This window comes from Ictalurus furcatus, chromosome 28, assembly GCF_023375685.1.
Source record: "Ictalurus furcatus strain D&B chromosome 28, Billie_1.0, whole genome shotgun sequence".
Lineage (NCBI taxonomy): Eukaryota > Metazoa > Chordata > Actinopteri > Siluriformes > Ictaluridae > Ictalurus > Ictalurus furcatus.
This window is the reverse complement of record NC_071282.1, coordinates 4,061,363-4,083,760: the sequence shown is the minus strand read 5'-3', so window position 1 is coordinate 4,083,760 and position 22,398 is coordinate 4,061,363. Positions and strand designations below refer to the sequence as shown.

At 43.7% G+C, this 22,398-nt stretch overlaps 1 protein-coding gene across 2 annotated transcripts; it reads right to left on the bottom strand.

The window, feature by feature from the left end:
- Positions 1-79: 79 nt before the first annotated feature.
- On the bottom strand, positions 80-20,706 carry rabep1 (rabaptin, RAB GTPase binding effector protein 1). 2 transcript variants are annotated; one of them, XM_053618342.1, is made up of 18 exons: positions 20,544-20,705; positions 16,323-16,451; positions 14,538-14,741; positions 13,359-13,519; positions 13,092-13,211; positions 12,804-12,939; positions 12,330-12,508; positions 12,090-12,200; positions 11,077-11,499; positions 10,261-10,365; positions 9,726-9,842; positions 9,430-9,528; positions 7,792-7,932; positions 7,245-7,434; positions 3,976-4,031; positions 3,773-3,871; positions 2,951-3,067; positions 80-2,707 (listed from the first exon to the last, which is right to left on the bottom strand). In XM_053618342.1, exons 1-18 carry the CDS (start codon positions 20,587-20,589, stop codon positions 2,606-2,608), a joined length of 2,535 nt encoding a protein of 844 aa, XP_053474317.1. In that variant the 5' UTR covers positions 20,590-20,705; the 3' UTR covers positions 80-2,605. The 2 variants fall into 2 exon arrangements, with proteins under 2 accessions (XP_053474317.1, XP_053474318.1); XM_053618343.1 differs by lacking the exons at positions 80-2,707; positions 2,951-3,067; positions 3,773-3,871; positions 3,976-4,031 and adding an exon at positions 4,039-7,067 and having other exon boundaries at positions 20,544-20,706.
- Between the last annotated feature and the right edge of the window lie 1,692 nt (positions 20,707-22,398).

Sequence of the window (22,398 nt, the reverse complement as noted above, 5' to 3'; positions counted from 1 at the left end):
TTAAGATTGAGCAGATTCTGCAAGGGGTATGCAAACTTTTGGGGACAACTGTATACATCACAAATGATGCGGGTGTGTGTGTGTGGTGTTGTGGTTGTTGAGGTCAGATCAACTGTGACGTATGAACCAAGTCGAATCATCCAAAGATCAACCCCTCTGTTGTGCTTTAAGTCGAGTTTGGTTTATTAGATATGTACAGAGATATGTACACAGTACAGTTTATAAATCTTCCATGCGAACAGAACGTTAATGATGTCGTTAAACTACGGTTTTCCACAAAGCAAGTAGAACCATGAAATCATACCGGATTAAAGGAACATGAACTCGTCACTCGGTTTAATCCACACACGATATTATTGTCGTTTAGAGCTTTGTGAATATTTAAAAAAAAAAAAAAAATAGTTAGAAAGTTCATCGTGTCGGATAGAATTAAACGGGGAAGCAGCAGAAATCCACAACTGTAGCCTGTGTGTGTGTGTGTGTGTTGAGTGTTAGATGGACAGGATGGATATGAATTAAAAAGGCAAAGAGGACACACGTCAGTTTAAAAAAAAAAAAAAAAAAAAACATTCTTCAAGCCATGAAATGCTGCTCACATTTAACCAGCAGCGTTTGCGTAAGCTCGTGTTGTCTAGACGTTCGCATCTGAATGAGAGACAGAGAGAGAGAAAGAAAAAAGGAAGCCGTATTTCATCAGCTACTAATAACGAAATTGTGTGCGTGTCGCGCCAGAGAAACGCGTTGCCACACCAACACGAGGAACATCATTTCGACATCGTGATCTCAATCACGGCTGCGCTTCTAGTGAAAAATAAGTTGTCGTAATTTGTACAAACTATACATGTAATGTTATTACCACATGATCTGGTTTAGAAAAGTGAGTCACATGCAGGAGTGGACAAATCACCTGATGATGATGATGATTACGTGTCTGGACTTTTTTTTTCTTTGGTTGTTGAACAACCAAAAACCACTTGGTATTTGGTATGAATCCATCCATCCATCCATCCATCTTCTATACCGCTTAATCCTTTTCAGGGTCGCGGGGAAACCTGGAGCCTATCCCAGGGAGCATCGGGCACAAGGCGGGGTACACCCTGGACAGGGTGCCAGTCCATCGCAGGGCACAATCACATACACACACACACACACCCATTCATACACTACGGACACTTTGGAAACGCCAATCAGCCTACCATGCATGTCTTTGGACTGGGGGAGGAAACCGGAGTACCCGGAGGAGAACATGCAAACTCCGCACACACAGGGTCACGGTGGGAATCGAACCCCCGACCCTGGAGGTGTCAGGCGAACGTGCTATCCGCTAAGCCAATCAATCAAAATCGATTAATCAAAATTGATTCTTCCCCTCAACGCTGTAGCTACAGCACAGTACTCTTTCCGAATTTCACCACCTGCTGCACTACACACACGGGATGTTACGACTCGGATTAAATAGCTGCACGGATGATTTCATTCACATACATAACTAGCAAAATAGCCTGGGATATGGTATTACATTACGTTATCTACTCTTTTTTTTAATTCTTTTAAAGACTGTTAGGTTTCCAAGCCTTAAAACATGCGATTTGTCCACCCCTGAGTAGACTAATCCAGAACTAATTCAGGTGTTTAAGAAGCAGCCAGACTAATATTCTCATAAAAAAAAAAAAAAACAATCGCTTGCGTTCGGTTCAGAAATTGTGACACAAATCCCAACGGTTTCCCTATAGTAGAAATGACGAACACGGTATTCGCCTCACCGAGCTTCAGGACATAGCAGCAGCTACAGACTTAGTGTCCTCTCGTCCGTCTTTACGGCCATCTCCGAAAGCGTGTCGTGACGCAGCGGTGGAAAAAAATCGCCAGGTCCGGGGATAGAAAACGGGACGTCTATAAACGGCATCAGACCCACCGAAGTCGAAACATCGCAGAGTGGTGGAGGTCCTCGATTTGTCTGGTAAGTGTTTGAACTCGAAGAAAAGGGACAAAAAAAAAAAAAACGACATAGGGGAGGAATACTGACACAGCACGGGTTATGACTATGAAATGAGTCACGGACGCAGGAAAAACGGCTGGAAGCCACATGTACGGCCAAATTAACTTAACGCAATATACATATATTCTGTATACACACACGTATGTACAAATACTACTAGCAGATCCTTCATAAAGTCTCCGTCTTTTAGGCTCAGCAGATGGTGTAGAAGTCGGAAAGGTGGCCAGGAACAGAGTGAAGCATGAACTGGGGGGAAAATGACAGAGACGTTTCACATTTAGTCACATGCTCGAAGAGCTGTAGTAATAATGTCGTAGTGTTCTCCAACCTCTCGTGTGTCAGAGCCTTCTTTTCTTTCTTTTTTTTCTTTAGAGGTACACTGAAGTGTTTTTAAAAAGCCCAGGCCACCTCATGCCAGTGTCCCGCCCCTCAGCAAGGGTTTTAGGAGACGCAGTGAGGTGTTGGGAGATCTGAGAAACATAGGGACGAAATTGTGTGTTCGTGTGTGTGTGTGTGTGTGAGAAGATAGGGAAAGAAAGAAGGATGCTGGATGATGAAGAAGAAGAAGAAGAAGAAGAAGGAGAAGAAGTAGTAGAAGAGGGAGTATCATGTCTCAGGAAGCTGGCTGATGTCTGTCAGGTTGGTGTCATTGAGGATGGCACGGATTCGCTCTACAGAGTCCGCCTGCCGGATTCGCTCCAACTGGACCTGAGAGAAAAGGAGGACAGGCTTAAATGAGACCCGGGATTGCATAAAAGTAAGCAATGGGTATGAAATCAAACCCAGGAGGTGATCATTTTCCAATAACAGCACAACGTACGACAGTAATGCTGATAAAAATACAATTCACAAGACTTTCAAAATGGCTGCCTACTCTATAATGAACGCGCCCAGGATGCTAAATCCCCTGATTAGGTTTAATTTGGTGCGCGAGACTAACATGATATTTACCTGCAGAGTCTGTGAAAGCTTGACAAAGTCTCTCTGGACCTGCTCGCTGACATCCAGCTCTGTCTGTAGTCTCTGTGCTCTGTCCTTCTCGTCGAACACTTGACTCTCCAGGGCGGTCTGTAAAAACCCGAACGCACACCCAGTTGGACAGAAGTCAGTTGTAACAGGCGTCAGAGCTAGCTCCTTTCACTGGAGGGTTTTATGTGGGTTTTGAACCCCGTCAGCAATTGGTTTCGATATCGCACAGTTCCAGGGAGTCAGATTTATTTGACTCGGCTCACCGATTCAATCCCCCCCCCCCCCCCGCGGATTTCTTTTCGTCAGTCCCAACAGTGTCGTCTGTGGATGAAATGCGACTTCTAATGGTTTATTCGACAACCTTTCTGGAAAAATTTGTCCAGTTTAGAGAAATAAACGCCGACGTGCTGTTCGGGAGCCAAAAGACTCGACTCTCAGTATTGAGCCGAACCAAACGATCTGACTCCTTAAAAAGAGCCGAAGTTCCCATTGGTATTTTGGCGAATCGGCTCGTCGCAAGAGCTTCGGGATCTGGAAAGTTTTAATCTGATTGGCTATATATATATTTACACTTTACACACTGGTTTCCAACATGAAAGCCAACTTTTGAACACAGTGAGACTTTCGGCAAATAAAAGTGATTCATAGTCGGCAAATGTACATTCAAACGTAACACTGAAGAATAAAGCCTAGAAGGGGCGAGTTAGAATCGGCCACGTTAGCAATTTTCACCAAAAGGGAGCGGAATAATGGCGGACATTTCATGAGCGAATCCTTCTTGCTGTTCTAGTCACGTGATCGCACCTTGCTGGAGAGTGTGTCTTTGAGCTGTTCCTCCAAGCTGCTTTTCAGACCCTGGACACTCTGTAATGCCTGGCTCTTCTCCGCCAAGCTGCTCTCTAGCTGTTCACAACAGAACAGGACACGTTCAGCCAAATTCAAAACACCTCCAATCCATTATTCAGTTATCATTCGGGATGTTCCAGCTAGTTCGGAGGGTTCTTTACCTGCTCTTTTTCAGCCTTGACTCGCTCCAACTCCGTCTTCAGGCTGGAGAAAGACGCTGGAAGATGAGACGGAAGTCAGAATTAAACGCTGTGTACTGTATGATCGGTATGTAGCACTAGACTTGATATGGTGATTAAAATGTCCCATTAGCAAGACAAAGCATAATCTAGAGCGAGAACACTAGAACATTAGTGCTGGTTAGATATCAGAGCATCACACAGGGACAAGTACATTTTACCACAGTGCTGCTGAATGGTCGGAAGACACACATGGTGCTGGATGCAAGGCTTATGGTTTTTATATTAACGCGCTTGTTCTAATACGTTATCCTTGCTTATACGAGGACTTTTATTTTTACAATAATCTAATATTAATAATAATAATAATAATAAACAAAGACATGTTTGTTATTATTAACAAAGGAAAAAAGTTTAATTGTTGACGTGGTGACGCTTGCTATTAGGAGACGTTTATTTAACATTTTTGGCAGGAGACTCCAGAGTCGGTGTTTTGTAAAAGATTGCGCTTTTTGTTTAATTAACTCAAAGAGACAGGAGAGGTCGACCGATAGTGGATTTTACCGATACCGATAAATCGGCCGATAGTTTTTAAAACTGATACTGAATGAAAACATAACACTCAAAGTAAAATACTGCTGAACTTTATTACAAAAATAAACAGTACTGACTGTACTATGAACATGTACTGTACTTTTTTTAATGAAATAAATATTTATATATATATTAACTATTAATAAATATTAAAGTAAATAAAAGACAGACATCCAAACTGAACCAAAAAGTAGCACCCCAAATAAATTTTAAAATTTAAATAAAAAAATTTATTTTAAAAACACTTCAAATAACAGGGCAAAATTGGTCAGCGATGGTTTTTATTTCGCCTCTAGAGGCCGCTCTCGTACTGTATAACGACGGCGGACCCTTCTCGACCGCTCCCGCAACGGACGCAACCGGGAAAACCTATCGGTGTGGATTTTTTCAACCGGGAAAACCTATCGGTGTGGATTTTTGCAAATAACCGATAGTTCCGGCAAAATCGCTCAATCGGTCGACCTCTAAGAGAAAGAATAAAAAAATTAGAAAAAGATACTGAGTAAACGATGGTTTATCGCTGCTATAACATAACGCAAGTCATAACATTGCTGTCCTTTTGTATCTTAAACCTGTTCGCGTTGGAAAATGGCCGTGTTATAAGAGGAATAAAACATCAGGATGTGCCGATATTAAAAAATAATCGACGGTCGTCGATTATTTTCCTATAACAGCGGCACACGCTCTTGTGTTTTCTTCCCTGCTTGTCAAACCGCTCGTACGAAAGGTTGCAACGTATTTAAACACGTCTTTGCTTCGGTCATTCCCAATCACAAGCCATAAGTTCAGCTCTATCCTTCTACAGGCCGTTAACGCACCATAACCTCGTCTGCTGACGTTTACGACATGGAAACAAACGTGACTGACGTCATCAGACAAGACTACCACACACAAGGGCATGCCACACGAGGGTCTGCTACCAACACACAGCCACACGGCTACTTCTAGACGTCTGTGTAAGCGGTGCGGTCACTCCAGAACACAGTGTGCTCAGATGAGATTAATGTGATGTGTTATGTTATGTACTGTGAGCGTTAAAATGGAATTAGTACGACCAGTGGAGACAGACAGCCTACACACATGTACCTACAGTCAGCCAGTGAATCATACCTTCCAGGATGTCTGAACACATGTCCCCAATGGAGGGAGAGGGAGAGGGAGAAGGAGAAGGAGAGGGGGTGGGGAGGGAAAACAAAGATTTGAATCAGAGCAGATGAGAGGAACTGGGTCTTCCATTTTGTTTTGGCGTTAAGCAAGAAAGTAATTTCTTAACCAGCTTCGATTTGACCGCAACCTCAATCAAATACCTAGTACTTGCTCCATGTTCTGAAGGACAAGAACAAAAAAAAACAAAACAAAACAAAAAGAAAAAGGAACTACTTCCAAGTCATTTCACTCAAAAAGAACTGATATTCTACAACACTCCACACCACTAGGGGGAGCCGAATCGGTTTAATGTGAACATTGGAGCTATGAAAGAGAAATAAACGTGGAATAGCAATAGAGTGCTGCAAAAATGAGTCATAAAAACACGGAAACGAGTTAACATCTCAGCACTTCCGGTTCCGTGTTCCCGAAGTCGAAGGGTTTTTGGTTAAACGCCTGGAATAAGGTCTGTGGTTAACACAAGCTCAAGGTGTTTTCACGTTATATTCTACGACGTAAAATACGTCAGGAATACTCCACTCGCGGTTTTGTTAAGCTTTTACGCGTCTTGAAAACGGCAGTTGATAACATGGTTAAACGGGACTACGGAGGTCGTCGGGGACATTGAACGTCAACACGTGTGGCGATGGTGGATCAGTGGTTAAAGGCTCTGGGTTACTGATCAGAAGGTCAGGAGTTCAAGCCCCAGCACTGCCAAGCTACCACTGTTGGGCCCTTGGGCAAGTCCCTTAACCCTCAATTGCTCAGTTGTATAAATGATATAAACGTAAGTCGCTCTGGATAAGAGCGTCTTCCAAATACCGTAAATGTAAAAACGTAATCACGCCGGACAGGAAAAACTCATCTACTACGGCCTCGTCGTGTTTATACTCGCGCGCTTGCAAACTATTCCGACTCAAACGTTCCAACCTGTAGATGCAATAATTTATAGTATTTTCCCCATTGTAGCTTATTTATTTATTTATTTATTTGAAATTGCGGAAACATTTGGCTCGGGATCGTGACGTCTGGAAACATGCAGAGGCTTCGCGTCTCGTAGGCGTTAGCCTTCCGCTCTCGGGTTTGTAGCGATCGTTCGATAAGGAGGAGCTAGCTGGTGCGCAAACTGGAAAACAGTAAACAAATGGGACGGTCTAGAATTCGTTGACGCTTAAATTTCTAAAGATTTAAATAAAATGACTCCTAGGTGGTGGAACAGTGCTAATTTTCCCATCCAGAAAATGACAACCATCTTATGATCAGGAATCAACCCTCTTGGCGCAACCAGCTCCTTGAGAACTCCTTTGAAGTGTACGCAACCTCAACATCATTCTCTAAAAAAAAAAAAATAGAAAATATAATAAAAACAGCTCAATGGATCTGAACACTCCTTTCATTCCTAACGTGCTACGTTCCAACCATTTGGATGGGGTTTTTTTTTTTTTCCTTTCCCTGATTCAGTTTTTCTTCTACTCCAACACACACGTCTTTTATACGGCTCAGAGGCTCACCGATCTCCTCCTTGCAGCCCTCGATCTCCAGCTGTAGTGTGTCCTCTAGGTTCTCTTTGAGGCACTGCTCCGCCTGGATCTGCTCCTTCAGGAACAAGATCTCGGCCTTCAGCTTCTCTTCCAGGTGCTCGGATGCCGTGCGCGCCGAGACGATGTCCTCGCGGTACTGCAGCACCAGAGACTGGAGCTCCTAAGGGGCGAATATGGGTTTAAAGATCCTTTACTATCCGAATCCATGGTTTATGAGACCAAAAATTAGCTACAATTAACTACGACAGTAAAACGTTCACATGGATATGTATACCAAATTATTATTATTATTTTTTTTTTTTACATTGCCTCAACACTTCAATTCGATATTTTTGAAATCAGCATGGTTGTGTTATACAGACATCACAGACATCCGTTCAGAATACAGAAGGACATCGTCCGCTGTCCGAGTCTCTCCTCGGACAGAAATTTATCCACAGCTAGGACTGGACAGCTTCAAGATCCATAAAACATTTCAATCAGGAGTTGTGTTCTTAAATGAGGATCTCGGCAGTACCTGGGTGGTTGTGGGCATCTGGAAGTTCTCCTCCTGCTGCAGCGTCAGGTGAAGTCTGTGTTTGCCCTGAAGACTCTCGTTGTCTCTCTGTAGCCTGCTCAGCTCCTCAGCCACCTGTTCCCGGGACTTCAGCAACACAGCCTGGAGAAACACACACACACACACACACACACAATCAGCTTACATGGCATATTCAGGGTGCTTTAGTACACACACGAAAACAGGTTGGAGTACCTTTTGTTTGGTTTTCGTGCTTGCCTCCAACTTGTGACCTGATTGGTCCAGAGAGCCTGATGTCATGCAGTGTTTTGGGGTTTTGCGTTTTGGAAAAATGACATTTTTTTCAACTTTGAACGCTCTGCCATGACCAAAAAAAAAAAAAAAAAACTTAAGCATTGTACCACTTTCACCCCGTCCTGGATATCCGTCTCCAAATGTTACCCTGAGCGATCTGAAGGAATGCACGACTTATTAAATGAAGCACAGAGAGCAGCGCTGTAGGCGTCGGCTCTGCGTCGTTTTCTCAGCCAGTGACTGGTGAGAACTCCCTTTTTCGACAAGCAATGACTGAGGAGTGTTTCTAGCTTCTGGCTAAAGCAAAACCAGTGCGGTATTTAAACCATGGGCTTCAGAAGACCATTCGGACCCGGTTCAAATTCCAGCGAGCTGAACAAAACGACTTTTTTTTTAACCTTTAAAAGAGTAGACTGTTAACTAGGCGCAAAGATATTTTAATCGTGGTGTCGCCGGCATTCGAAAGGCTAACGTATCATCTAACGTTTCGTCTGCGTGCCTCTCTCTTTCTGAAGAGCGCAGGGGTTACACGATACGTTCACACACGTGCTCATAACTCCAGAAGTGTTTACCTTAGACACACACACACACAAAAAGAAAGTAAAAGGTGCGGCTGAAACGCGGACGAATGGCGTGAACGCTCCCGAGTGCAATAAAACACGACGTTTGTTACAGAGAACACAATATAAAATCTCCAGGAAAGTACAGAAAAGTTTGAAGAGTCCCAGGAAAAGGAAATCACCTGCTTGGTACAACACCAACAGAGCAAGAGGCAAAAAAAGCTGAAGGTTTAACGAGCGTCCGCGGTTCTGAATAATTTGGGGGAGGGGGGGGGGGGGGGGGGGGTAAGATCATAACAAATTACGATCTAACTGGTGATCTAACTGAAAGGTTCACTGTGTGAGTTCTGGATCCTTTCGTGTCAGAAAATATTCTGTTTCCACTGGCCACCAGTTCAGTGGTTCAAAGTAACCAAAAGACTTGTACAGTAAGTATGTGGGTATCGTGGGGGCGGAGCTAGCGGCATTGTCTGTTCCTGATTGGTTACGCTTAACACCAAACTGCATACCGAAATGTCTACTATCGATAACATACTAATAGCCTGGAGATGTAATTATTCTACTGCTCTTGATGTGTCCACTCCTGCTGCTGCTGCTGCTGATGATGATGATGATGATGAAGATGAATGAATGGATGGCTGCAGTCACTTTTATTGTCCTCACTGTCAAATTTTTGGAAAATAAACTAAAAGCTCCTGTTAGCTCCTATTTGGGTGAAATATCAGCGTATAGCCATTCAGTGATCTTGTGTTTGTGTGTGTGTGTGTGTGTGTGGTGACCGTACCATCTGTTCCTGGGTGTTCCTCTTGGCCTGGCTGAAGGCTTGCTGGAGCGCGCTCAGCGTCGTCTCCGACTCCTGGACTTTCTGCATAAGCGCCGAGACCTGTTGGACACGGGCGTCATCCGTCTGACTAAAACGGCACGGTGTCTATTCCAGTTCTACTCGTGCGTGTATGATTTTGAAAAATTTTTTTTAAATCACTGCTAAACGACGACAAAGTGGAACGCTTTCGTCTCGTCGCTGCGAGGCCACGCCCGTCCGGACTCGAGGCGCACGGTGACGCTAAAAATGTTTCCTACCTTAGTGTTGGTTTCTTCATGGCCCTGCTTCACAGCGTCTTCCAACTCCTGCTTCTCGCTCATCGTCCTCTCCAGATGATCGTTGGCCTGCCGGAGCATGGCCTGCAGCTTCTTCACCTGAACGGGCCAAAGGTGAACAGAGTGAGGCTCATTATTTATGTGTACACAATACTATATTGGCTATCTATCACATCCATGGAGCTTTTTAATTCTTGAACTTTCCACTAACAGAACATACTAGAATCAAGTGGACATATATATATATATATATATATATATATATATATATATATATATATATATTAGATAGAGATATAGATGTAGAGTACTTGAGCTTTATAATTATAACTTTTACTATTGAGGTTAATAACTATAAGAACTCAAAAGTAACTCGCATGTCCACCACTGTAACAAAATGGCTACTGGCTATGCTTCAAACACACTCGCACCTAGGCGCAATTTAGAGTAGCGCCAGAAGTGGTTCGGGAGGAAACTGGAGGAACTCAAGCGCATAGAAGAGAAGCATGAGTCTGACCTGATCTCGTGTCTCTGCCTCCTGCCCCTGCATGACTTGAAGCTGCTTCTCATAATTGGAGCACATGTCACAACGCCGGCCCAACTTCCTCCCCGCGTTCTTCAACTGCTCGCCAGATCAACACACACACACACACACACACACACACACACGTTACAAAGTGTCTTATCATTTTTATATAATACTGTTCCATAATATTACCAAATGGAAATAAAGTACCATATATAATTAAAGGACATGTATCTGCGCCTTAATTTTGGGTATGAGGTACGATGGATAGAATGTGAAAGTCCCCTGATAGAGGAACACACAAAAATCGAAAGCACTTTTGACTCGTCATGTGACTTGTACACCACAGTTCAGATGACAATTTTTTTTTTTTTTTAAATCATTTAATAGGCCGCCTCTGTCTGCCTATTAAACCTTTATTTTCGTGTGGTCCTCGGTTAGGAGTCTTCCACACAGTCACGTGGTTGAAATGGATTGAGATCAAAAAGTTGGTACAGAATTTTTGAGAAATACTTCACAAGAAAGAAAACAAGGAATAAATAAATAAATAAATCAACACAATTCACTCGCTATATCTATATACTATATTTAATTTGTTATTAATTATAACGTATTACCTAATATTTTGAAATAAATATTACCGAATATGCTTCATGTTGTTAGCTCTCCAACGTTCATTCGTGTTCAAAGGCCACCACTACGTGAGCGTAACCTCTTCGCTCCAACTGCATTTCAATCGCACTTCAATCAAATACTATTCGCACATCCCTTTTTTATTTTTTCCTTCTGTTATTTTGATCCTCCTACCTCCTGCTGAAGAAGGTTCCACTCCAAGTCGCTGACCAATCGGTAGCCGGCTGGAGGCAGGTACGTGGCGTCGAGTCGCTGCGAGATGCTCGAGAGCAGCGATGCCGTCTCCTCTTGCTCGGGCGTCATGGCCTTGATGGCCTTCTCCTGGTCCTTGGTGAGGAGGAAAGGCAGGGAGCCGATAGAAGGTGCGACGGAGGGGTTGTACTCGGCCCCGACCAGCGGGCCGAACTCCGACTCGTCCAGGTTGCTGGCTGATTTGGCTTTGTGGTTGAGTCCTTGGGGTTGCAGGGCGTTTCCGGACGAGCCCAGGCTGTCTGTGGACTGGACGCGGCGGAGGCCGTCTCTACAGGGATCGCAGGAGTCCGGCCCGTCCTCGTCCAGCGAGTGTATAGAGCTGTGGATGCTGTGGTTCAGGTGGGACTGACGTGAAAAGGCGCAGAAGACACAATTTAGGAGAATGGCTTCGATTCAGGACGGTGTGTTTGTATCGACGGCGTTAGCCGACAATAAAATGAGGACGTTTAACAAAGCAGGGCCCAGTTCCATATGCAAGATTTACAACTCGTCATAATTCGTAATAAACCGCCGATATCGATTGAGAACCGGATACGTCCGGCCAGATTGAGGGGAGCTGCATCAAGACTCAAAACTACGACCGGCGAGTCAACGAGTGACTATTTAAAACGGTAAGAAAAGTGTTTGTTTTGTTCTTCTTCCTGCTCACAGTGTCGTAATACGCGCGCGGTTTAGTTTAGTGTGGTGGGGTTATACTAGATCGGAGTCCGGAAATCAAAACGTTTCAATATAAAATGCCTCTAAATGTGCAAATCCAGTCTTGTTTACCTTAAAACAAGCCTCATCCTAAGCGAGTTCGAGCTTACGAACTTGTCGTCTTGGTAACAAGCCCGGCAAAAGCGTCTGATATCGGACTGGTCAAACAGTCGACGCTCGATACGAAGTACGGCCCTTGACTTTGTCGTACTATGCTTTTAATGCTGTGGTTTTGGTACCTCCTCTATGGAAATACCGAGGAAAGAGTCCTCTGCGGCCTCCGTGTGGTCTGCGCCATCGTCCTCGCCGGCTTCCTGGGCCTGACTAAGCCGCTCCTTCTCGTCCTCCTCCTGAAAGAAGAAAAAACATATACATCAGCGTGAGAATTCGATTTGCATCCGAAGCGAAAAGAAAGAGAGGACGCTATTATAATGCATCATAAACAGGTCTAATGTTTGACAAAGCGGAACTTCTTGTACCTGGTCCCTCCTTTTCATCTCCTCCACCTGGCGCAGCTGTTCAGAGCTCAGCACGCTCTCTATGCGTTGCATGTCTCGCATCAGCAGCCGCTGCGACTCCAGGAACTGATCGTTGGCGCGCTGCCAAGTGTGCTTCAACTGGTTGTGCTGCTGCCGCTCGAGTTCCAACATGTGACACACTGCGTGGACACACACACACGTTTTATATTTTATACCTGATGTCCATCTAGCGATGTTTTAAATGACGTCTATGACGTAAAGTACACGTTTTTGACAGTTTCTCTGGTCGTTTGTGAACATTAGGACGTGAAGTTTGGATCGTTGTTAAGACCCCAAGCCATTTGGCACCATTTAAAGAAATGCAAATGATTCTAAGCACAAGTTTATTATTAGAACTGGTGCAGCTGCTTGACTTTGACTAAAGGAAACACACACAGTGAGACCTTGAATCAGCACTGCACACTAAACGCGCACCTTCGTGGAGCTCTTTCCGAAGTTTCTCTGCGTCCTCCTGGAGGACAGATTTCTGGGTATTGAGGACAGCGACGTACATCTCCAAATCGGTCCGGCACGACTTCTCGGCCTCGAGAACGTGGTTGAGCTCCTTCACCTGTGCAACAATAACGCACAGATATTCAAAGTGTCACACTTTTACAAGCTGTACTTCCTTCCCTAAAGTTTCTCAAGAAACTAAATAGAAAGGTCAAATCAGGCATTTCTAATAATTAGAAGCAGTCTGACTCTCGCTTCCTCATAGCCGACCTTAGCTGCCTCGAGTTCCTTAACCCGCTCCTCTGCGCTCGTCAGCTTGGCCTTGAGAGCAGCGATTTCATGCTCCATCGGCATCACTACAGAGCGAAGCTTCTCAGCATCCTCTTGGGCCTGGGGGAAAACCGGTTTCCGCTCAGTCACTGTTTGTTTTTCCGTTGTTCCGAGAAAACATGACTACTGCGCACCAAAATTACACCAGATTCTTCTCGAGCAAAATTAGCCTCACGTTTTCAGGAAATATTAGTGATTTTTACTGACCTTCTTCATCTCGTTCTCCAGGTTCTCCTCCTCCTGGCCTTCAGACAGGCGGCGCCGCAGTTCGGCCAGCTCTCTCTCGACCCCTTCGCGATACTGCGCCCACTGCGCTCGCTCCTGCTCCAGTCGTTGGTGGAATTGCACCTCGTAGTCCCGCAACGTGTCTGAACACGGGTCAGATACAGCATAGATACCGTTCAGGACGGTATTTAAATCAGGAACTGCTCTGAGGTAGCAGGGGGATTTTTATTTAGCCTAAGTTCCAGACCGTGTTTACTGTGTTATAACTTCTGCATTAGTCCAAGCGTAACATGGTTAACATGGTCGGTGTAACTGTAGACGTGCACCTGCTACAAGCATAATACGTGAGAAAGAACTCACACGCTTGAATTTATTTTTAAAAACAAGAAGTTGTCACGGCAACGAAAACATTCACGCTGAAGTGACGACTACAGAGGCGCCAACATTGCCTAGCAAAAACCTAGCAGTCTGGTCCATGTCCATCTTACACTGCACTTAATAATAATAATAATAATAATAATAACGTATAAAAGTGTATAATATTAGTATGTATTTATTTAAAAAATAATCAAAATAAAAACAATACCTTGTCTGCCCAAGGAACACAAAATAGCTCAGTACATAATAAATAAAGCTAATTATGAAGTAGGCCAGTGACATACTCAAAGAAATATGAAATGGCGACTCGGAGGACATTTTAACCTGCAGCTTTGCAAGAATGAGGTCTGAGAATTCACCACAAAGCTCGCAGAGCTAATGTGAACGTAACCGCAAATGCGCTTTCCACGTTCCATGTCCTAAATTAACCTTTCCAGCAATCAGAGTTTATCGGTGCATAGTCTGGAGTCTATTTCAGCTGGTTCCTGTATCGCTTTAACAACAGCTGAGTAATCGTAAACACGACTAAACTGTAGGAGTTGCCACCTCCGTAACGGAGATGCGTTAGAAGCACTTTCCCTCGAAAATCTTTAAAGCTGTAGTTTCTCAAGCTGAACGAGTCACCAAATTCCAAAGACAGTTTAGGAAATAACACAATACCTTAGGAAAAACCACATTTAAAAAAAAAAAAAAAAACATTTCAGGGCTCTGATGAGATTTTCCGTCTCCTTAGCTCCACCTGGGCTAAACCTGAACCGCTCGTGGATTTCAGCGCACGCTTACCTTTCATGATGGCCTGTAAGGACGCCACTTCCTCCTGCCACTGCTGCTTGACCTGGTCGATGGCCTCCTGCTTGGTGCTCTCCGAGACGGTGGCCACGGCTTTGATGTTCTCCATCTCGGCTGTAGCCTTGGCCAGCTGGGTCTGCAGGTGGCTCAGCTCTGCCTGGGCGCTCTCCAGAGATGCCGCCTGACGCTTCAGCTCCACTGAGAGGTACACCGAGGAAGCAAAAAAAAAAAACAAAACAGAGCGTTGAGTTTTCATCATCTTCCAGAACCGTACGAGAATACTAGCTGTCCATTAAACAAAAAACAGTGGGCTGTAGACCGCAAGGAGTTTGAGAGTTTTAACAAAAGGTTCATCTAACGGGAATTTATGGGCTATAATTTTATCATTTGAGGCTTTTGTATTTGACTGGCAGCTCATTTCAAGCAGGTGTCCCACCAGTTTCTACACCAGATACCAGCTAATCAGCGCAAACGTGGCAGAGCAGTTCAGACACAGATTTCTTTCCGAACTTCCTCGCTTGACCATGTCCACAATGAAGGCGTGTGTGGATGTAAACGTAAACGTTTTAGGTGCTTGTTTAAGGTGCAGTAGTGAAAAGTGACAGTTACACCACTATTAGGGTTTCCATCCGTTTGGTTTTTATGCAAGTCTACACGCACAGACAAGAAAAAATATCGCAAAGGTTTTCACACTTTGCTCTGGCGGTTCATTCAAATTTTTGGATCTGAAACATTTGAAAGATCGGCATCCTGGCCTGCAGGAAATAACCCTTCCAGCGTCGACAGCGTATTGATTTGCATATCCGAGTTTAACCGTGACACATAAGCTAAAATGTGTCATGAGAAAAAGGGGAAGCCCACTCTTTGTGTCATGGCGTTATGAACAGGTAATGGAGAGAGATAGAGTGTCGGGTATCTTACTGGTCAAGACTATGAGATTAGGATTGGAAGGTTGTGAGTTTGAAGCCCAGGAGCACCACAGAACCAGCATTCAGCTGGTAAATAACAAGACATTTAAGACTGCAAGATTGTATCTTGCCATCAACCGGGTCAAATTCTCTCTTTTAAGTAGCCACAAACCTTTGGCACGTTACAGTATTTAATGGAACCATCAAGTGAATTTAGATGGCAGGCAGCCCACGCCTTTTGAACGAGAGTAAATGTTAAAGTGGGCTTTCAGGAGAATGTCACTGCACTCAAAACATAACGTGTGAATCTGTCCGAGTGCTATGTTTGAAGGCAAACATCATCTCTAATGTGCACTGGACCATTAGGACATCCATCCACTTCATTTTTAAAAAAAAATGTGGCTGAGGTGGAAAAGTCAGTCTAGCGAGGATGATGAGGTAGAAAAAGAGCGATGGAATTTTTAAATTATTTTTATTTTTTTAAAGGTGAATTCTAACACGGGTTGCGCTTACCCGAATATGAATTTTTAATCGGTATCGTTTGTGTTCGCAGCTGTTACACGGATGGATTGAGTTTTCCATTAAATGGACCGTTGCTTTACTGCCTGGCGTCTCTTAGCTCTTAGTAATCCAGTTATGAACGGGTAATGGAGAGAGATAGAGTGTCTGGTATCCTATTGGTTAAGACTGTGACATTAGGATTGGAAGGTAGTGAGTTTGAAGCCCAGGAGCACCAGTGACCCAGCATTCAGCTAAATAACAAGACATTTAAGACTGCAAGGTATCTTGCAGTATCTTGCCATCGACTGGATCACATTCTCTCTTTTAAGTAGCCGCAAACTTTTGGCATGTAACAGTATTTGATGCTCACCTTCTTTAGACAAATAGAGCTCCTTGAACTTGGCACGCTTCTGGTTGAACTCCATCTCCAGCTGCTGTTTGAGCTTGAGGAACTCGGCCCGCTCCTGCTCCAGATCCTCGATACGCTGCTGGAGAAGCCCTGCCACAGCAGTAGAACATTGTTTACCATTGGGGTCAATCAGCACAATAACAGTGTGCTAACTCAAATTCTCCACATTTCGTTTATTGTGAGCAAGATATATCTATACAGCCTTCAGTGAAAATCCCATCACACATGTGTCTGTGGGGTACATTTGTTGACGTACTCTTGAAAATGGTGGTCTGCGGCTTGCTCCGATTGAACCCTGGTGCTATCTTAAGTCGGTACTGTGAGCAGAGTAATGTGACTGGTTCAACTTGTCATTTTACTACCAAAAGTCAAATATACTATATGGCCAAAAGTTTGTGAACACCTTACGATTACACTGATATGTGCTTTCTGAACATCCAGATTTATTTCCCCTCTTTGTTGCTATAATAACTTCCATTCTTCTGGGGAAGGCTTTCCACGACATTTTGGAGTGGAGCTGTATGGATTTGTGCTCATTCAGCCACAAGAGCGTTAGTGATGTCCGGCAAGGAGGCCTGGCGTTCCGGTTCATCCCAAAGGTGTTCAGTGGGGTGGAGGGGTGTTCAGGGGTCTGTTCAGGCCACTCAAGTTCTTTCACTCCAACCTTGGCAAATTATGTCTTCATAGACCTCACATTGTGCACCGGGACATTGTCATGCTTTAACAGGTCTGGGCTCGACTTCTTCGTTCCAGTGAAGAGGAAATTATAATGCTACAGCATACAAAGGCATCCTGTACAAATTTATGACAAAAGTCTGGGGGAAGTCCCACATATAGTTGTGATGGTCAGGTGTCCACAAACCTTTAATCATATAGTGTAACTGAGCAACAGTTCAGAAGGAATTCTTTAACATGATTATGAGCCCCTCTCTCAAATGAACCCAGAACTGGTCCTGGGTGTGGAATCAAATATTTGGGCCGAGTGTGAAAATGTACGTTTACAGAGAAATATTCAGGATCATCACGTGCGACCAAAAGCCCCAAAATACATTGCAGGAAAAGATGTAGGAATCTGAAGGGGTCCATCACATGTATATCCTCAGCTGGGTAATGTTTTTTTTTTAAATCCCCCCTTGGCTCCCCATGAAAATATATATAATATAATATATATATATATATATAAAAATCATAGAACCACCTCTATTTGATGCACATCATACTGTACCACAGGCAACTGTTACATCATTCGGTGCTCCATTTTGGATCGAGCAAGTCGCTTTTTTTGGACACTGTTGTGCTTGCAAGATAAAAATAGCCCCCATTTTGTAAGGCGGCATGAGATTATAAAAGAAATATCAGATGCCCAGGTATGTGTATGTATATATGTTAAAGTTTCACAGATCACAGCTTGCTTAAAGAGCTTCACTTCTGTCAGTGTTCGATTCGATCACATCGACACGCCGTGTGAACAATGTACCATCAATAACGGGCTACTAATGTCGCACATAGCCTGTGTTATCATTATTATGGCTAATTTATCTAATGGACGCTTATTAGTACCATTTAGCAACATGCGAACTCTTTGCTCAAATCGCATTCGTTGCCTCCAATGTTCTTCAGCAATGTTTCCCCAAGTGATAAAATGTTAAGAATGTGCACGCCTACATCAAACCGAGCAGTGTACCCATTACGGTTAACACCTCTGCAACACACTTCGGATAAGTTTTTTTAAAGTAATACCATTAAATCACTGTCCGAAAGCAGGTTTGTCAGTCTATTCAAGACTACTTATCAACTTGTGACATAGGAAACCACATTAGTCTGAAGAATACCCAAGGGTGGTCAGTGGCTTCCATCTCTTTAAGTCCCCAAATCGACGCTGCATGTTTACGCGTTTCCTTCTGAAACAAGGCGTCAGAGTGCTAGCCTGTTTGGGCAGGGCTCTACAGTGTGAGCATTTCAGTCTCGTTTGCGACCGAAAACGACTGTATGAAAAGACGTTTAGGCGCACCGGTGCGAGTGACCCGATCGAAGCTCGTGAACAGTTGTATAAACACAACTACCCGAATGCATCTACACCTACGTTACAACAGTTACGGTTCGCACTACGATTGGCTGCTTTCCAAGCCTTCGGTCAACCGTGCATGCGAGATAAAGTTGTGTGCGACGATGGCAGCGTTTTAAGGCCTGTTCACACCGGTACGTTTTTCGCAGCGCGTTAAACGGTACGTTTATCCCGCAGCGTGTTTTTGCTTTCACACTCAGGCGTTAAACGCGGGCGACGCGCTGAATGAAAGTACACCCCCGGTACACGAGGTGGCGCCGCACAACTTTCCGTTTCTGACACCCGCTCATCACTGAGAAGAAGAAGAAGAAGAGAGCCGGTATTTACGTCTTTGCAAAAAGCAGTTCACACACGTTTTGCGAACTGGCTAAATGAGATTAATTCATAATCTCTGTAAGCACCAGCACTCACTACAGCAATTCTGATCGAACATGTTCTATCGAAACGTAAGGTCCTTGGTTTTTTGGCCACTGCAATAAATACTTATTTAAAGCTAAATCCTTGAAGCTCTCATTTTAAACAATATACTCTTTTTAAATAAATAATGATTCGAATGCATTCAAAGTCACAGCAATAGCATTCACATACTTATGGGAAGACCTGGATTTTTTTTGGGAGGGGGGGGGGGGGGGGTGGGTATAAGGCAACTATTGTTGTGCCCAAAAATGTTAATGTTTCTGCAGACTGATGAAGTGCTGACAATGAATAGTCTTTTTTGTGGTCAATATGAGCTTACAACGACTCAATAATGGGGCACTTGGCTATTTTAGAGGTCAAGAATACTTATATATATACACATATATAAGATATAAATATGCCAGGTGCAAAATAAATACAATGGACTGTCAATCAGTGGATTATCATCTGCAGGGAAGAGACAAATAAAGAAACGATGCTATTTCGTGTAGGAAGTGTGATCTAGTGTAGGATTATGTAGAATATATGCTTGCATTTCAGTGTCGTCCAAAAAATAGCCAACGCATCATAAATGAGTCATGAAGTTCTCATCTGCTATTCATTCATTAAAGTTACATGCAATTATACACACATATATATATCTATGTATTATATATAATATTCCTTGCCACAACAACTCCCACTTATCAATGTTCTTGTAGTCGCGGTGGCACTGATCATTAAGTTCTCGGCGTTCAGACACCAAAGACACCAGTAGCTCAACTTCCATCTTGCTACTTGCTTGCATCTTCTCCTTTGGCTTCTTCTTCGGCGGCAAGACAGTTTCGTACTCGAGTACAAAGTCGTACTTTTACGTAACTTCAGCGGCTCCGGGCACGTCAACAAAAGTGCAAATCTTATTGGTTTGGCCAGTTGGTCGAAAACGAACCCATTGACGTTAAAACACAAAATTGATGCTTTGACGCCATGCGTTTTACGCCTGGGTGTGAACACTCCAATTGACAACCAAAAAAAAAAAATGTTTAATGCTCACTGCTCTGCACTCTCAGCCATATATCTATAAATAAATACACAAAAAAAAAAAAGAATGAATGTGTGTAAATGTCATGAGCCACTCCTTTAATGGGTTTCATATGATGCACAGTGTGACAACCAAGCACGTGCACCAGTGTGTTATCAGTAAAGACTCAGGGTCAGGATCATTTGAGCTTATGAGCTCCACGAAACAGACCAACGTACAGGATCATGACATGTGCAATCCCTAAAATACACCCACATCCTGTGGTTTCATCTGAAATCCATCAAGCTGACACAGTGATCAGGTGTTTATCAGCGTGCACAGACCTCGCATCACCAGGTCTCTGCATGGAATCGATGCTGTCAAAGTTCACCAGCAGACTGACAGCTCGCCTTCGCGCCTGCAAGTGCTAGCATGCCGGCTAATGCTCGGAAGCTCAGATGTAAACAGACTAATGACATATTTGAACATGCTGCTACTGCTGCAAAAAGCAACAACAACAACAACAACACTTTGATGACATAGAACTGAGGCTGAAATTCTATCCGATAAGCGCGAGCGCGTCACCGGCTTACTGCGCGCCGCCGAGTCCGGGGACGCGCACAGGCCTGCAGGCCTACATGGAGGGATTCAACCGAAAAGAAGCCGCAAACTAGAACATTTAGCGTCCCACGGGTCTTACCGTCGTGCTCGGGCGGGCGGGCGGCTCCCGAGGCCTCTTCGGCCATGGCTTCTCCGGGGCAGACTTTTAAACGCCGGCTCGAAGAAACAAAACTAGGGAGTGCCAAACAAAACAAGCGACCATAGACTAGGCAACGTCATTGTAGAATCGAGGCGTACTGCGCATGCGCATGCGCGAGGCTAATGGGAGGAGATGGGTCATGTTACTGTTGTTGTTGTTTTTTTGTTTTTAAATCTTTGCATTTTTCTCTCGAAAACTATCCAGCTTCAGTATTTATATTCACTGAATCCAGAACTACATTCTATACACTAACAGTTTATTCTATCCAGTTTATCGAGTAAACCTACCATTATGGTGCACTTTGGAGGTATACAAAAGACTTACTGTCATGTCAGCTGGGCCCTTGAGTAAGACCCTTAACCCTCTCTGCTCCAGGGGTACTGCATCATGGCTGACTCCAGCCTCATAATAACCTGGGGTATGTGAAGAAAAGAGTTTCACTGTCCTGTAATGTATATGCGATAAATAAAGGCGTCTTTATATTAGATCTCAGAACAGCATTGATACTAATGTTGGGGTGGCATGTTAGTGAGCGCTGCGGTGGTGGGAGTGTATCAGGCACTGCAGCATTACTAGGCTTTTCAAACACCTCATTGTGCACCAAGTAAGGATTAAAATACAGTAGAGTGTGCTGTTATAAGAAAATGATCAGTGACAAGGTGGTGTGATGCAGCCTGGCGTGAAGTGGATTCACCGTTACTACTACAATGTAGATTATTTTCCAATAACAGCACATTTTGAAGTGCTTTATTCATCTTATATTGGTTACGTTTTTATATTTATTAACCCTTTCCTCCCGCGGCCCTGTGTGTGCGGAGTTTGCATGTTCTCCCCGTGCTGCGGGGGTTTCCTCCGGGTACTCCGGTTTCCTCACCCAGTCCAAAGACATGCATGGTAGGCTGATTGGCGTGTCTAAAGTGTCCGTAGTGTATGAATGTGTGTGTGATTGTGTGCCCTGCGATGGACTGGCACCCTGTCCAGGGTGTACCCCGCCTTGTGCCCGATGCTGCCTGGGATAGACTCCAGGTTCCCCGTGACCCTGAAAAGGAGTAAGCGGTTGAAGATGGATGGATGGATGGATGGATAACCCTTTCCTGCATACGTCCATAAACTCGACAGTCAATTTAAGGTTGGTATTTTAGAAAAATCTCAAATCAGAGCAATGCTGGAATTTAACATAATTCATTATCCTGATTTCTGGACTATTTGGACATTCTCAGTTCTCAATTCTCAATTCTAAACAAAATCCTGAATGAAAAGTAAAAGAAATTATTTTTGTGCCAGATTCCAATGAATGCCTTAGCTTTTAAAACTAGTTCTTTGTTGTTGTTTTTTAAAAGATTTTTTTTTTTTAAAGAAAAAGACATGATCTAGATATATTTTAAAATAATTGATGGATTAAAGGGTTAATGAGTTACACATTGTAGTACTTTTAACCATTTGTACAGTCATGATTTCTTCTGGTTTTGTGTATATCTCATACTAAATTGTTTCAGAAATGAAAACAAAATCTAAGCTAAAAAAACCAAAGGCAAGCTGTGTAAACACAAAATACAGCTTTTACATGATAATGTTATTTATTGAAGCACAAAAAGTTGTCCAATACCAACCGGGCCTGTGTGAAATTGTGTTTGCTCCCATAGTTAATAATTCCCTAAATCTAGGAAACTGCATTCATAACGGGGTTCAGCTGGACTAGATGTAACCAGGCCTGATTACTGCAAACCTGAAGTTGGTTAAAAGGTCTTACGGAGTAACACACTATGCCAAAGTTAAAAGAAATTCCAGAAATGAT